The sequence below is a fragment of the Pongo pygmaeus genome, chromosome 2, assembly GCF_028885625.2.
Source record: "Pongo pygmaeus isolate AG05252 chromosome 2, NHGRI_mPonPyg2-v2.0_pri, whole genome shotgun sequence".
NCBI classification, from domain to species: Eukaryota; Metazoa; Chordata; class Mammalia; order Primates; family Hominidae; genus Pongo; species Pongo pygmaeus.
Genome location: NC_085930.1, coordinates 55,901,937 through 55,916,726, shown reverse-complemented (window position 1 = coordinate 55,916,726; position 14,790 = coordinate 55,901,937). Strand labels below are relative to the sequence as shown.

Below are 14,790 nucleotides of genomic sequence, written 5' to 3'. Positions count from 1 at the left end.
TTAGGAATTAATCAAAAATATTTACACGTGTTCCCAATTATATATGTTTACCAATGCTCATTGTATTGTTTGAATAGTGAAAAACTGGAGATAAATACAATACCTATCAATAGGGGAATGGTTTAAAATTTCTGGCATATCCAAATTATAAAATACTATTCAATGGTTAAAAAGATTGAGGTAGATTTATGTGCCAATATCTACATTTACATGAAAATATCTTTGAGACCTATTGACAAGTTAAAAAAAGCAAATCACAGAAAAATGGATAGGAAGTGGTCCTACTTATGTTAAAAAACAAAAACAAAAAACCCAACCCCCTATTTTTTTTTTTTCGTCTTGTCACCCAGGCTGGAGTGCAATGGCATGATCTTGGCTCACTGCAACCTCTGCCTCCTGAGTTCAAACGATTCTCCTGCCTCAACCTCCCAAGTAGCTGGGACTACAGGTGTGCGCCACCACGCTCGGCTAATTTTTGTATTTTTAGTAGAGATGGAGTTTCACCATCTTGGCCAGGCTGGTCTCGAACTCCTGACCTCATGATCTACCCACCTCGGCCTCCCAAAGTGCTGGGATTACAGGCGTGAGCCACCGTGCCCGGCCAACCAACCCCCTGTTGTTTAGGTAGAAGCACTGCAGAAGGAGAAGGAAGGATCCATCCTCCACTGTGAGTGGTGACCAGCCCTAAGAAGGGGCACTGCGTGGGGAGTGAGGGATTTTCACTGTCTGCACTATATTCTTATGTATCTCTTGAACCTTGCACTGCTGATAACAAGAATGCTGTTAATATTATTCTTAAATTATTTGTGCAATTAGAAAATACAAGTGGCCAAGTGCAGTGGCTCACACCTATAATCCCAGCTGCTTGGGAGGCTGAGGCAGGAGAATCACTTGAGCCCAGGAGTTCAAGACCAGCCTGAGCAACATAGGGAGACTCCATCTCTACAAAAAGAAATCCAAAAAAGTAGCCAAGTGTGGTGGCCCGTGCCTGTAGTCCCAGCTACTCAGGAGGCTGAAGTGGAAGGATCACTTGAGCCCAGGAGTTTGAGGCCAGCCTGAGCAACAAAGTGAGACCCTGTCTCTAAAAAAAAGAAAAGAGAAAAACAGAAATAAATGAATGAATAAAATAAAATGACAGCACGAAGGCACTTCGTGGCATGACAGTTACACAAATCTATACATGCGATTAAAAAAAAAAGGTCGATTTTATGGTATGTTCTTTTAAAAAATAAAAGTTAAAAACAAGACAAAAAAAAAAAAACAAATGAAAAAGACTAGCAAGAATGATGCCAAAAAGTTAAAAAAAAAAAAAAAGTGGTTACCTCTGGATAATGGGGATTATAGGTAGTTTCTTTCCTTAATCATTTATATTTTACTATACCTTCTAGATTTTCTACAAAGGTGATATATTGCTTTGAGAATAAGACAAAAATACAGTTAAAAGCTTAAAAAAAAAAAAAGATGACAGCAGAAAATCTTGAGTCTGATGGGGACCTGCTGCCAGAAACAGCCCAGCTCCTGGAAGGCAGTGCAGATACCTGCTGGAGGCAAGATATGGCAAGGAAAACATTCCATCTCAGACCTGTTGCCAAGGAAAATGGGTCGATGAGTCAGGGGGTGGGCAAGGGTAGAGCCACGTGGCCCCCAAGAAACCCTGTAGCACAGGGGAGAGGAAGGGCAGGGGGTCCTCAGGATCCCCAGCACCTGCATGGGTGTCCACGGGCCTAGGAGAGACGAGCTGCTCAGGAACACCCCTCTCTGGGATGCCCCCCTTGCTCCCCTGAACATCCCCATATAAATGATGTCTACTCAGTTAGTGCCATGGCAGCTTGTCCTTCCCCTCCTAATGCAGACCTGAAGTTACTAGAGAGGGACAAAAAACAGTGACAAGAGGAGATGAGTGGCCACGCACACTCTGACTTCTCTCATATGGAACGCTGCAGAAAAACAAAAAGGTGCCACGGGTGGCAGCAGCCAGTGTCCTCCTGACACACCCTTTGCAGACAGCATCTCTGTCACCTGCAGGGTGGGAAAACTGCACCTGGGGCTGCGCGTGAGGCCCCACCGTGAGGACCAGAGGGAGGTCAGGCACGAAGCCTCACTACAAAGGGGAAGCCAAGTGCTAGCAAGAGAGGCTGCTCCTGGCCTTGGGTCCAGGCTCTGTCACCAGCAGCACCACAGACACGCCCCTCTCAGAGCCCTCTGCTCATACTCGGCCTGTCCTGCCCAGGAGGTCTGGCCCAGCTCCTGGGGGACAGGGCTGTGGGGCAAACCTGGCTGTAAATCTCAGTGTGGCCTGTGGCAGAATAGAGATCACCCATATGAAGGGCCTAGCACCGTGGCTGCCCTGGGCTCATTTATTTAGTGACAACTTAGGCATCAGTTGGAGAGGCCACTGAAGTATCTGTGGAGGGTTTCTAATGGGCTCTCACTGGGAGAGAGAGGGAAGGAAGACAATGGGGAGACGGGGGTGGCTGAGGTGGGATGTGAGTGGCAGGAGTGCTGGGAAGAGGGTAAAGGAGCAGGGCCCATGGTATCTCCAGGTCAGTCATCACTCACGGTGATGGGTAACACAGAACGGGGAGGGGTGCCGTGTGCCTTTCCTGCCAAGAGCCCAGCAGGGCGGCCTCACAAGCGTCCAATCAGTTCCAGGCAGAGAAGCAAGTGCCTTGCCTCTGGAACCCACAGGTGCCAGAGAGCACCCCCCTGGGGCGACACAGGTCAGAGGAAAGCTGAAGACCCTTTCCCTTCCTGGCCTTTCTAAGCAGGACCAGGAAAGAAACTAACATTGACCGGGTACTTACTACAGGCATAGAAGCAACAATGCAGACCAGCCTGGGCAACAAAGTGAGACCCCGTCTTTATAAAAAATTTAAAAATTAGCCAGGTGTGGCGGTGTGCACCTGTAGTCCCAACTACACAGCAGGCTGAGGTGGGAGGATCACTTGGGTACAGGAGGTCGAGGCTGCAGTGAGTTGTGTTTGTGCCACTGCACTCCAGCCCGAGAGACAGAGCAAAACCCTATGTCAAAAAAACAAAGAAAAGAAAAGGAAAAGAAAAGTAAAGAAAACAAACAACACTGCAAAGAAAGACCAGGTTTTCTCTGGGAATCAGTATCAGGAAGCATTTTAATTTTCTTCTCTATACTTTCCTACATTATCCCTTGATAAAATGTACATGTATTACTTTTATAATTAGCATAGAGTCATAGAAAATAAATTCAGCTTTTTAGTTTGAGCCCCATTATTTCGGTTTGTTGGGGTACTTCAAAATGTCAATGCATGGTCTGACATTTCAGCTGGTTAGCCTTTTCCCAAGGCTAACCCTGCCAAATGTGAAAGTATGCCTTTTTATAGCATTAACAAAGTTGCTGATTAAAAACAAGTGCACACCCTCTGGACAGACTCAGGGCAGATTCACAGTCACAATGTATCCAGGGGATGCTTCCCCTCAGGGTAGCTCCATCCTGTCTGATTCTGCCCATCACAGTGAGGAAAACAGCAACTCATTTTGTCAAATGTCTTGATAAAAGAAAGACACGCTAATTCATCAAGCTCAGCAATCCTATCCCAAGAAACAAACCAAGCGGCGCATTCAGCAATCTGGAGTAGAAGCTGTGGTCTGCTATGTTGATGGATCCCAATTTGTTTCTGTGAGTCTCTAAAATGGTCTGTCTCCAAATCACTCCATATTTGGCCTGAGACTGACACCTGGAACACTGTGATTTCCAGAATCACAGTGCAAAGAATCCTTTCTGCACTTAGGAAACCCAGGATGACACTGCTGGTCTCTGGCCTCTTGACATTTGCGCTTTACTCCAGGTCCCTCAAACACTGCAAAAGTGGTTTCTCGATCACCGGGGGTTCTCAGAAGCACTCTGGCATGAGGTACAAAGCCAGGCAGCTACGAGCTCTCTGCTCTCAGTTCACCTGTCCTGAGCTCCAAACTCCCTAAAGCATGTACATTCCATCCCTTCCTAGGCTAAAGACCATGCTCTTAATGAAGGAGTGTGTAGAAAGGGAATTAATCCAGAGCTATTACCATCTGACGGGAACATTAACAGGCAGCATATCAGGAAGCTAACCACATACTTTTGCCCTGATCCCTCTCACTCTGCCAGCCCAGCAGAAATAAACCCACACGCACAGAACCATGAATGGCCAGGGGGCTGGTGACCTCTCCCGACTCTAACTGGAAGGACAGACACATGGGGATGAAGACGCTGGAGGTTCCCAAGGAGGAATTGAAAACAGCCAGCCAGTAGCTGCTGTCACGGCTGGGACAGGGGTGCAAGCAGGGTGATTTCAGCTCTAGATTCAACATCACTTCCTGCAAGACTTGCTTCCAGCAGCAGCTCTGAGGCTGGCCAGGAAGCGTATTTTATAGCTAGGAAGAGCACTGGAGTGCCACCTGACTGGTCTCATGGCGGGCACTTTTTTGGGTACCTTTACCCTCGGGGATGCCCTCACCAAGGCCCTAGCAGACCTGAGGCAGACGCCCTTCATTGCGCTTCATCAGGAGAGGCCCATAAGACTGGAGGGTTTTTGAAACTTAGTTCTGGGGGCTTGTTTTGGTCTCTTTTCTAGGAACTCAGAAAAAGAGCTATAGGAAACCTTTCCTTTGGATTCTCCTAAGAATTTAGCACTTGTAAGAAATAAAGAGTTAGGAAAATCCACAGTAAGAGTATGTTTATGAGCAATTCCCAGGCTAGCCAAACCCACAGATACTGTGGGGGAAGGGGAGGCGGCCAGGAGACCGGGGCTCAGGCTCTGACCCTGTTCTTCCTGGAACCTAAGGCTCTTGAGGCCTGAAGCAGCTCAGGACTCACAGAGCCGTGGGCGGTCTATGTCATTTTTCTGCGTGACAGTCTCATGTGTAAAATGGGGCTAATTGTACTCACTTTGTGGCACTCTGGGTAAAACGAAAGATGACCCTTCAGGAAGACAATGTGTTACTGCTGTAGGGTGACACACAACTGTTGGCATGAGGACCCTATGATTAAGGAGTAATAACATTTCCTCCTCATAGAATATGCCCCTATGGACTAACCGTCCTCATGCACTGTGACCTCGCGATTTCGGCCCTGCTCCATGAGGCACTGATCTCTTGCTTTTCCTCCACAATCTCTTACTTACAACACTCTGTGCCCACACCTGCCATCCCCTGGCTCTCACGCGGCCTTGTCTGCCTTCCCAGAGGCAGCCTTATCCCTCTTGGAAACCACCTATGGTCAATTTTCCACTCTCCATGGGAGTAGGAGGACACTGCTCCAGAAAACTCCTGAGCCACAGGCCTTCCAGCCCTTATCGCAAGCACGTTTGATAGCATTTACAGGATTTTACTTCCGTGATTCACTGTGGTCATTTCAGGATGAGATTGCAACGAGGTGAAGCAGACAGAAGGCATTCTAGATGCTAGGTGATCTGCAGCTCCAGCCTGGCCTCCCCATGCCCTCTCAGCTCCTGGGCAAGCACAGGCCCTCCTGGGGCCTCAGCCCACGACTCCTTGTAAGATAAGAGGTGACTACTGCCCTAGATAATATCTTTTTTTTTTTAATTAAAAAATTGTTTTTAGAGACAGGGTCTTTTTTTTTGAAATGGAGCCTCACTCTGCTGCCCAGGAGGGAGTGCAATGGCACAATATTGGCTTACTATAACCTCTACCTCCCAGGTTCAAGCGATTCTCCTGCCTCAGCCTCCCAAGTAACTGGGATAATAGGTGCCCGCCACCACGCCCGGCTAATGAGACAGGGTCTTGTTTGGTTACCCAGGCTGGAGTGCAGTGGCACAATCACAGTTCACTGCAGCCTCAACCTCCCAGGCTCAAGCAATCCTCCCACCTCAGCCTCCTGAGTAGCTGGGACTACAAGCGTGCACCACCACGCCCAGCTAATTTTTAATTGTTTGTAGAGATGGGGTCTTGCTATGTGGCCCAGGCTGGTCTTGAACTCCTGGCCTTAAACAATCCTCCTGCCTCCACCTCCCAAAGTGCTGGGATTATAGGCATGAGCCCCCATATGAGGTATCAGCCCTAATTTTATTTCCAGGCCCAGTCTGTTCTAGGTAACATCTCAGGGTGCTTCCAGCTTAATTTCTCCAATTCATGCTGACTGGGAGGAAGATGCTCAGAGCTAGGGTGGTGGAGACTCACTGAGCTCTAGCTAAGGGACAAGTAAAGCCTGATCAGGACTTTTGTGTTGTTTCCACGGCAATGAGGGGTAGGCCATGTGCACTATGAGGGTGGGGACCTCGCCTGTCACCACTGCATCTCCTGGCTTAGCACGGGTCCTGGCATCCAACAAATAAGTGCTTCCTGGGTTCACATTGCAAAGCGCCACACTCATCCTACTCTGAGAGAGGGGAGGGTGTGGAGGGGGAGGAGCAAAGTTCCACTCACATGGGGCGTGGAACATGACGAGGACAGAGGAGTGTTCCTTCACAAACTGGTCAAAGTCTTCATCGGTCAGGTGATAAACGGAGCCGCCCTCATCTGCCCAGGGAGTCTCAGGGACCTGGGGCTGTGGCGGCTGCGGACTGGAAGACCAAAAACAGGCAGAGCTCAGAGCAGGCCCTGGGGCCTTGGCAGCCCTTCTAATTCCAGCCCCCTGGACCCGAAGCTCCCCACGGGCTCAGGATGGCCCATGCCAGGGGCTCAGCCTTTAACAAACCAGAAACTGCCCTCATGGAGGTGTCGTGGGGTGAGTGGTGTGGCCCTGCCCACCTCCACCTTCCCCGCAAAGCCCCAGACAGGTACTTAGCTGATCTCCTGTTACAAACAGTGGCTCCTGACTACAGCTCTCTAGATAGCCTAAGAAATCTCACTTCCTCCTGGGAATCTAGGGGCTTGTTAGCTTTCTCAACCTATTTCAAACTTTCAGCAAACTGGAAAGAATAAATAGCAACAGTGAATGGTGACCTTTGGAAAAGCTCACCGTTGTGTTTAAAACTGCCCACTGGGCAGTGGAGGGGAGGAAGAGGGTACAGAGAGGGTACAGGGAGGGCTCGCAGGGGCCCTTCCTTGCCCCAAAGTTCAGGACAAGGTGGCTGGTGGTGACACAGTCTCCCTGCTGCTTTACTGTCACAACTACCTTTGCCAGAGCACCTTAATTGCAGCTTTGAAAAAACCCTCAAGGATGACAAATGTGAAAAGACAACCCTTGTGTCGCACCTTTGAGAGCCTACAGGAGGGGAGGAAGAGGGTGAGGAGGAGAGAGAGAGGCCAGGTATCTGAGAAAGATCAGATCTAGGCCATGCAAGGGGAAGCTGCCACATGGGGGTGCAGGGGAAGGTGGCAGTGAGGGAAGCAAGGCTGGGGGTATCCTAACTATGACAGCGTGTACGCTACATCACTAATCCTTCCCAGAGGCCAACAACCAACTTATTTGGTTCTCCCAGAAGCCAAATCAACTCTACTACTCATCAGCTGCAAAACCTTAGGCAGCCGCCTGACCTCTCTGGAGCCTGTTTCCGCAGCGTGACTGTGTGCCAGTCCTAGGTCATCATCTGCTAGGAGGAGGGAGGCTCGCAGGGGCCCTCCCTTGCCCCAAAGTTCAGGACAAGGTGGCTGGTGGTGACACAGTCTCCCTGCTGCTTTACTGTCACAACTACCTTTGCCAGAGCACCTTAATTGCAGCTTTGAAAAAACCCTCAAGGATGACAAATGTGAAAAGACAACCGTTGTGTCGCACCTTTGAGAGCCTACAGGAGGAAATATTTTAAAGTTCCAGCAGCCAGGGCTGGAAAATCCAGAGGGAGTGAAGTGGCTGACACAATGGAACTCTGCCATCCCCTTCCCTCCGCAGCCGGGTATGATGTCGCCTTCAGAAGCCCTCTCTGGCCCTTCTGACTGGGCCCCACTGGCCCCCACGGCCTCCCAGGTCCCAAGAAATGGAAGGAGGCAGAGAGAGGGCAAATCAATCTCAGTCCATGCATATCCAATGTCAGATGGGACTGGTGACAAAATCAAGCTTCAGAATGAGTCACCAGCCAGACAATGGTCCTAGACAAACATCATGCAATCTAGGTTCCTATACTTGGGCTCAAACTACTGACCCCTCAAAACACCACCAATTACACTTCAGAGTAATTTATCTTTACAATACACCTGCACACATACAAAATTATGTGCATCTGAAGGCATTCACTGCAGGTTATTTGTCATAGCGAAGACTGGAAGGACGGGTTAGGTAAACTGCTGTCCATCTACACGAGGGAGGGCTGAGCACTGCAAAGAATGATGTTCTCTATGCACTGATGTGGACAAACTGTTGGAGATGGATGGAACAGTCTAGAATTTGCTAACTTTTGCATTAAAAGGGGGGAGATAAAATATACTTATTCACATTTGCTAATATCTACATAAAGAAACACTCTTAAGAACATGAAAGAAACTGGTCTAAGCTGTAAATTCTAGGGTATGGGAGGGAGGATAAGGAGGAAAGAAGTGAAAGTGAGACTTTTGAATGTATCGTTTTTAAGCACCTTAAAATTTTGCCAGGCTGGGCAACAGAGTGAGACTCCATCTCTACAAAAATATGAAATAAAAAAATTAGCCGGGCATGGTGGCCTGTGCCTGTAGTCCCAGCTACTTAGGAGGCTGAGGTGGGAGGATCGCTTGAGTCCAGGAGTTCAAAGCTACAGTGAGCTATGATGGTACCCTCTGCACTCTGGCCTGGGTGACAGAGCAAGACTTTATCTAAAAAAATAAAAAAATAAAAAATAAAAAATAAATTGAATTATGTGAATGTAATTGACTCAAAAACTAAATTTTTAAAAAGTCCAGCAAGTGCACAAATATAGGATGGAGAAGCCTATATTTTGCAGGAGTACAGGCACCAGAAGGAAAGAACTGGAGGAACTTCTAGTTAAACACAGAGGCGAATACACTCTAAAACTGCTAAAATAACAGTTCAGGAGTTTTAAAATAAAAAACAAAAAACTTTCTGGGCGGAAAAAGCAGAGTAGGGGCCCAAGAACCACACCCACACAGAAGACAAGGCTCTGAAGGGCCCAGGGGCCCGCTCCTTGAAGCAGAGCTACAGCCTGCGGCTGAAAACAGGAGGTTTAGCGGTCACTGGAGTGGTCAGATCCTCAGATCCTAGGGCTCTCCCCTCTCCCACCCAGGAGATGACTGGAAGTTTCTTTCTGGGAGAGGACTGGAGAACTGGGCACCGTGGTAAGAGGATGTACTGGGAAGAGAGGGACTGAGTGGGAGTCTGAACCCAAAACACCAGATGATGCTTTTCACTCCCTGCCTACCCCAGGCCGTGAGTTCCTTGAAGACTGGGATCTTCCTCACCTCTTTACTAACTCCTGCACCCAATACACAGCAGACACTCAATATATGCTCGTTGAACAGGAGCATTCCTTGAATGAGGGAAGGCTCATTTCCCTCATTCAGGGAAAAACGGCTTAAGGAACTGGAAGTGTTTAATTTGGAGAAAGGACATAAGAGAACACAGTGGCTATCGTCAAATATTCCAAAATGCATTAAGAAAAGAAATTAAGATTTATTTTCTAGGGCCCTGAAGAGGAGAACCAACACTAACAAGTGGAAGCTCCAGAGAAACTTCAGTTTGGTGTAAATAAGAATGTTCTGTCTACAGCAGAGAGGGAAAGAAGGCCAAACTGGGAGTCAGAAGACCTGACTTGAGTCCCGTTTCCTCCACTAGCCACAATCAAACAGCTTAAAACAGTGACAAGACAGTGCATTGTGGTCCTTTCTTTACCTAGCTCTCAGGCTCAGCTAGGCCGAGAATGAATGTGAGATGCTTTGTAACTTTATAAAGTACTACCAAAATGCTCCTATATATCATTTATCACCTAAATCATAACAGTCATTCAAGCATGAATGGGGAACCTCAGAATGAGTCCAATGGGAGTGAGGAAATGCAAACATTGAAAGGAGAATTGCTGGGGCAGATTTGATGACTTGTATGTTCCCTACTGATCTGCCTTCATGCGACTGATTTCATGAGCTCTGCAGTTTGGAGACAGCAATTGTCCCAGGCTTTCTAGGACTGGGAGGGTAACACAATCAGACCCTCATTTAAGGGAGATGCATGTGCCATAGATGAGAACATGCAACTCTCAGCATTATGAGTCCAGAAAACTTGGTGTTTGCTAATTCAGTTCACTTCTGGTTGGTATAAAGCTACACAGGCCAAAATGGCCCCGCCCAAAATGGATCACTGCTTATGCACCCCTCCACCTGTCTGCTAGCCCAACTCACCAGTGACAGCTTCAAGTGGCCAATGAGATACGTGGCCATTAGGAACACAAAAGACACCAGTGCCACGATCAACACATCTACTCCAGAGCCCTCATACACTCAGACGCCAGGGGCTGACTCCCTGCCCTGCCTCATCTGGTGCCACCCTTCCCTGGTCCAACCACCAGAGTCACGCATTGAAGGGCAGGACCTAGGTCTTCTCTCCTAGGCATTTGAGAGACATCTGGAGAATTAGCCAGGCTGGCTTCACCCTCATCTTTGTATACTTGGTTGCACAGAAGCCCTGAGCAGCTAAGGGCCAATGGAGAAACCTAGGGAAGCAGGAAAGATGAGGTCACTACTGCCCACCAGGATGTGAGGGGAAACTGGAAAAGGCTTAATCCACGTGGGACTGGGAAAACCCACATGCAGAGCTGGATCTATGTAGGGAAAATAATAACAATATGCTATCTTTGGGTAATAGGGTGGGGGAGGACTTTTTGTTTAACCACACTTTTAGGTTTTTCTATAATAAGCCTATCTTAGTTGAGTATCTCTGAAATCAGAAAAGACTTTAAAAAATTAAGCCAGCTGGTAGCAGAATGACTGCTAGCTCTTGCAGAGGATAAGGCCGTTAACAAGAGCTCCTTCTCTCCCACAGCGGGGGATGGGGGGAAGTAGGAAGTGGGGATGGGGTACCCAGGACCAGAGTCTGGAGGCAGCTGTGGGGTGCAGGCCAGCCAGAGCAATGCGGGTGGGGGAGCCAGGATGGGGTGTGCCGAGAGGAGAGGGGTGGGAGGATGGGGTAGGAGGCTCCAGCGGGGGGAGATAATAGCCTGTTTCAGAAATGCCATTGATGTGCTCCCTTTGTCTAGGGTTAGCAGGCAATTCTGAATACTTAAAAAAAAACCACACAAACCTTATCCTTCCAAAAAAGATATGAGGGTGTTTTGAAATCAGAAAAGGTTAGAGAAGGGAGGGGAAGCAGACAGATTTTATGCTCTGGTGACAAATGAGATTGCTATTTGTTGAGACCTTCTCCCAAAGCAGAATGAGATGTGTCTGGCTGGAGGAGAGGACACGCTTATTATCAAATGAAAAAGGAAAACAGGAAAGCAAAGGCCCAGGTTAAGACAATGAACACATGATAATGGGCAGCAGCCTTCCCAGGCTGGGGCTGGAAATGAGGTAGCCGATGGGGACAGAGATGTGAGAATGCTTCCAAGAAATAAAAGACATGATGCAAACATGTGCTAGCACTTGTGCCTTATCTCCCGGGAGTAGGCAGAACAGAAGATGGAGATTCTCCACCTTTAGAAACCTAACAGTTAGTTTCATGTGCATTTTTTTTCCTGGTACAAAACCCACCCTTCTTTCCCATTTTGAAAATACACATTTTCAACCTCCATATCTTGGATAACTAATTCTTTAACCCTGGGGTTTGCACACTGTGTTCCTAAGGTAATGATGTCAATAAATGTTCACTGTGCTGGCAGCTGAGGGGAGGGGCTCCGAACAGAACTTGAGGAGGCTGAGTTGGACCGTCGGGGCTGCAGGGAGCTGGGTCGGTGGCGGAGATCCATCAGGGCCCTGCTACTGCTTACTGGCAGCACCACCCCTTTACTGTGCCTCAGGGACCTCATTCATAAAATGAAGAGAATGGTAACATCTTCCTTATAGTGCTATCGTGAGGATTAAATGAGAATCCATGTAAAGTGCTTAGAACAGTGTCAGCCACAAAGGAGAGCCCAAAAGATGTTGGCTGTTGTTATTCCAGCACATATGCACAAATACCCATGAAGCAGCAGTGGCTGGTAAGTGCCAAACTCGTGACACACAGAGCGCAGCCTGAGCAGGGTGCGTGCTCAGCGAGGGTGGCCTGGGGAGGCTTCCAGAAGGGGACATCGTGAGCCTGTCGTGGAAGTGCTAGTGAGAAGTGGGAATGGGGTGATCTGGCAGGACAAAGCAGCAGGCCTAGCACAGTGGAGGCTCCAGGTAAGGAGGCAGGGGCCAACAGGGTGGTGGGGTTTGGCATTACAAGGATCTAATCACGTTATAAAACAGGGATCACAGGTTGCTATGAAGCAATGCCTGTGGGGGTTGAACAGTAAAGCACTCAGAAAACCTAAGGCATTAGAATATTTCTTAGTACCTTCACAGCACCTAAGACAGTGCTGTCTGAAATAAGTGTTCAACTGACAATTCTATTTTCAGAGAGACCTGCAGTGGAACCTCTCTCAAACCTGGTAGCCTGGGTGAGAAATACCTCTATCCATCAGATAGATGTGTTGAGGAGAAACTTGATGTGAAATGTGGGAAGAATTCAGAAAGGCCCTGACTATTCTAGAAGAGCTGACAGGCTTAGGCAGCCCCTCCCCAATTCCAACCCGTGGAGAAGGGAGGTAGGAGAGACAGACTACACACCCAACACCCAGGCAGGTCTGATCATCACAGGCCAAAGTCACACCAAATCCTCATGGCTCCTGCAACCTAAATTCCCACAATCCCCATAGTGACCTAGACTCAAGCCAGAGACAGCTGTGTAGGCAGTACCACAATTCCCTTCCTCATTCTTTCCCCCAACTCCAGCCAGAGCCCTGCGACCCTCAGGCCCAGCAGATGCCCCGCCCTCTGGGTCCACACCCACTGACGCACACACACACACACCCCACTTACTTCTTCAGCCACTCCACGATATCCTCAGCTGTGGACCCATAGTTGTCATACTGGAACAAGAACCGTCCTTTCCTGTGAAACGTGGAGAAACAACGTGGGCTCAGTCACGGATGCAAATGCCACCCTGAGATTATGGTCAATCACCAGGGAGGGAGGTGAGCTTTAGAACGAAAGTGGGGGACGTACTCAAAATAGCAGATGGTGGGGAAGCCGCGCACGCTGTACTCCTCCTTGATGTTTTCAAATTCAGAGGAGTAGACATTCATCCCGGCCAGCACCTGGGAGGAAGTGGAGAACAGCCGTGTGGAACCTGTGACCCAGAGACACCCTCTAGTCCACATGCCATCTGTCCAGCTGCTGTCCCACCAGGAAGACATACGGGACAAAGCCCCACAGACTGATGTGCACCAGGGCTGCTGAGAAACAAGGCCAGCGAAGCCAGCCGGGAATCATGACCTGGCGCTGGAGAAGTCAGGCAGCTGGGCTGAGTGCTGCACTCCGCATGCCGGCTCCCTCTGCCTCCCTGCAGGGAGAACCACCCCAGAGCAAAACCAACGTTCTGAGGATTGCGGAAGAAGCCTGGCCTTGCCGTCAAGTTCACATTACTCTCAGAGAGGGGCCACTGCCAAGTATGTGTTACACCTATTTCTCTGCTCATGTCAACTCCGGTTGTACTCTTTCCTAGGCAATGGAAATAAGTGGCTTTCATACACCAATTCAGCTCTGCACAACGTCCTTAGACACCTTCCTGGATACCTCACGGTTTGCCCACTTAGGCTTGAGTGTGACATTTTCAAACCTCACAGCTTATATGTGGCCAGGGAGGCTGTGTGGTTCTCATAACACGACATGAGAAACGAGGCACCTGCCTAACTCTCCTCCCTCCAGGCCATGCTGTGTCTCCCCAATGTTTCCTCCTGTTGGTGACCATTACCCACAGCCTGGCTGGATCATCATCTCAGAATTCTGAACATATTCTGGCTCTAGGGGTCCACATGTCCACTATCCCTGAATCAGAAAGAGTATTTTAGTAGCTGGGTAACTGATGATGTAGCTAAATACTAAGGCTGACTCAAATAAGGAATCCCCTAAAACTCCCTCTGCAGTGGCATGATCATAGCTCACTGCACCCTCTAACTCCTGGGCTCAAGCAATCCTCCCCCGTCAGCCTCCTGAGTAGCTGGGACCACAGGCGTGTGCCACTATGTCCAGCTAATATTTTTTTTTCTTTTTGGTAGAGATGAGGTCTTGCTGTGTTGCCCAGGCTGGCTTCCAACTCCTGGGCTCAAGCGATCCTCCCACTTCAACCTCCCAAAGCACTGGAATTACAGGCATGAGCCAGTATGCCCAGCCAGGACTTTGAATCTGTTCTCACCAGAGAACATAGCTAAAATGGCCAGACACACAAAGGATGTTCCACAAAGCAGAGTGGCATAGAAGCGAGGGAAAAGTAAGTAAAAAAAAGCCAGCAGCAGTTACAGAAGCAGAGAGAAGAAACCCAGGAAGCTGAACTTTACTGAATAATATACAACGACACAGAGAGAGAGGAAAATAAATAATGGTTTCAGCGGACAATAAACTTGATTGCAAAGACAGCTTCCACCTATGAGTCATGTGACCTTGGGCAAGTCACTCACCCTCACTGAGGTCCCTTGCTGGAAGATGTGACCATCAAAGGGCTCTTTAGAGAACTAAATGAGTTGAGAGGTTTTAGCACAAAACTGGAGCTCAGTAACTGTCATCTTCCTAACCAAGTCTTCCTGGTGATGGAAGCCACTGTGCCTCCGGCCTCTCCATTCCTAGGGGCACCTGGATATCTTTCCAATTGTTTTAAGTCCCTAGCACAAGGCCTCACATACAGCAAGGACACAATAAATGCTCACTAAATCACTGTTGTTTTTTTTC

General features: G+C 48.6%; 1 protein-coding gene across 1 annotated transcript in view; it reads right to left on the bottom strand.

The window, feature by feature from the left end:
* PDIA5 (protein disulfide isomerase family A member 5) overlaps positions 1-14,790 on the bottom strand; it is a 95,813-nt gene that overhangs the window by 25,522 nt on the left and 55,501 nt on the right. The window contains exons 9-11 of the mRNA XM_054481593.2: positions 13,072-13,163; positions 12,886-12,957; positions 6,397-6,533 (exon numbers count right to left, since the gene is read on the bottom strand). Of these exons, the coding sequence (XP_054337568.1) occupies positions 6,397-6,533; positions 12,886-12,957; positions 13,072-13,163 (301 nt within the window). The remainder of the gene's footprint in view (positions 1-6,396; positions 6,534-12,885; positions 12,958-13,071; positions 13,164-14,790) is intronic.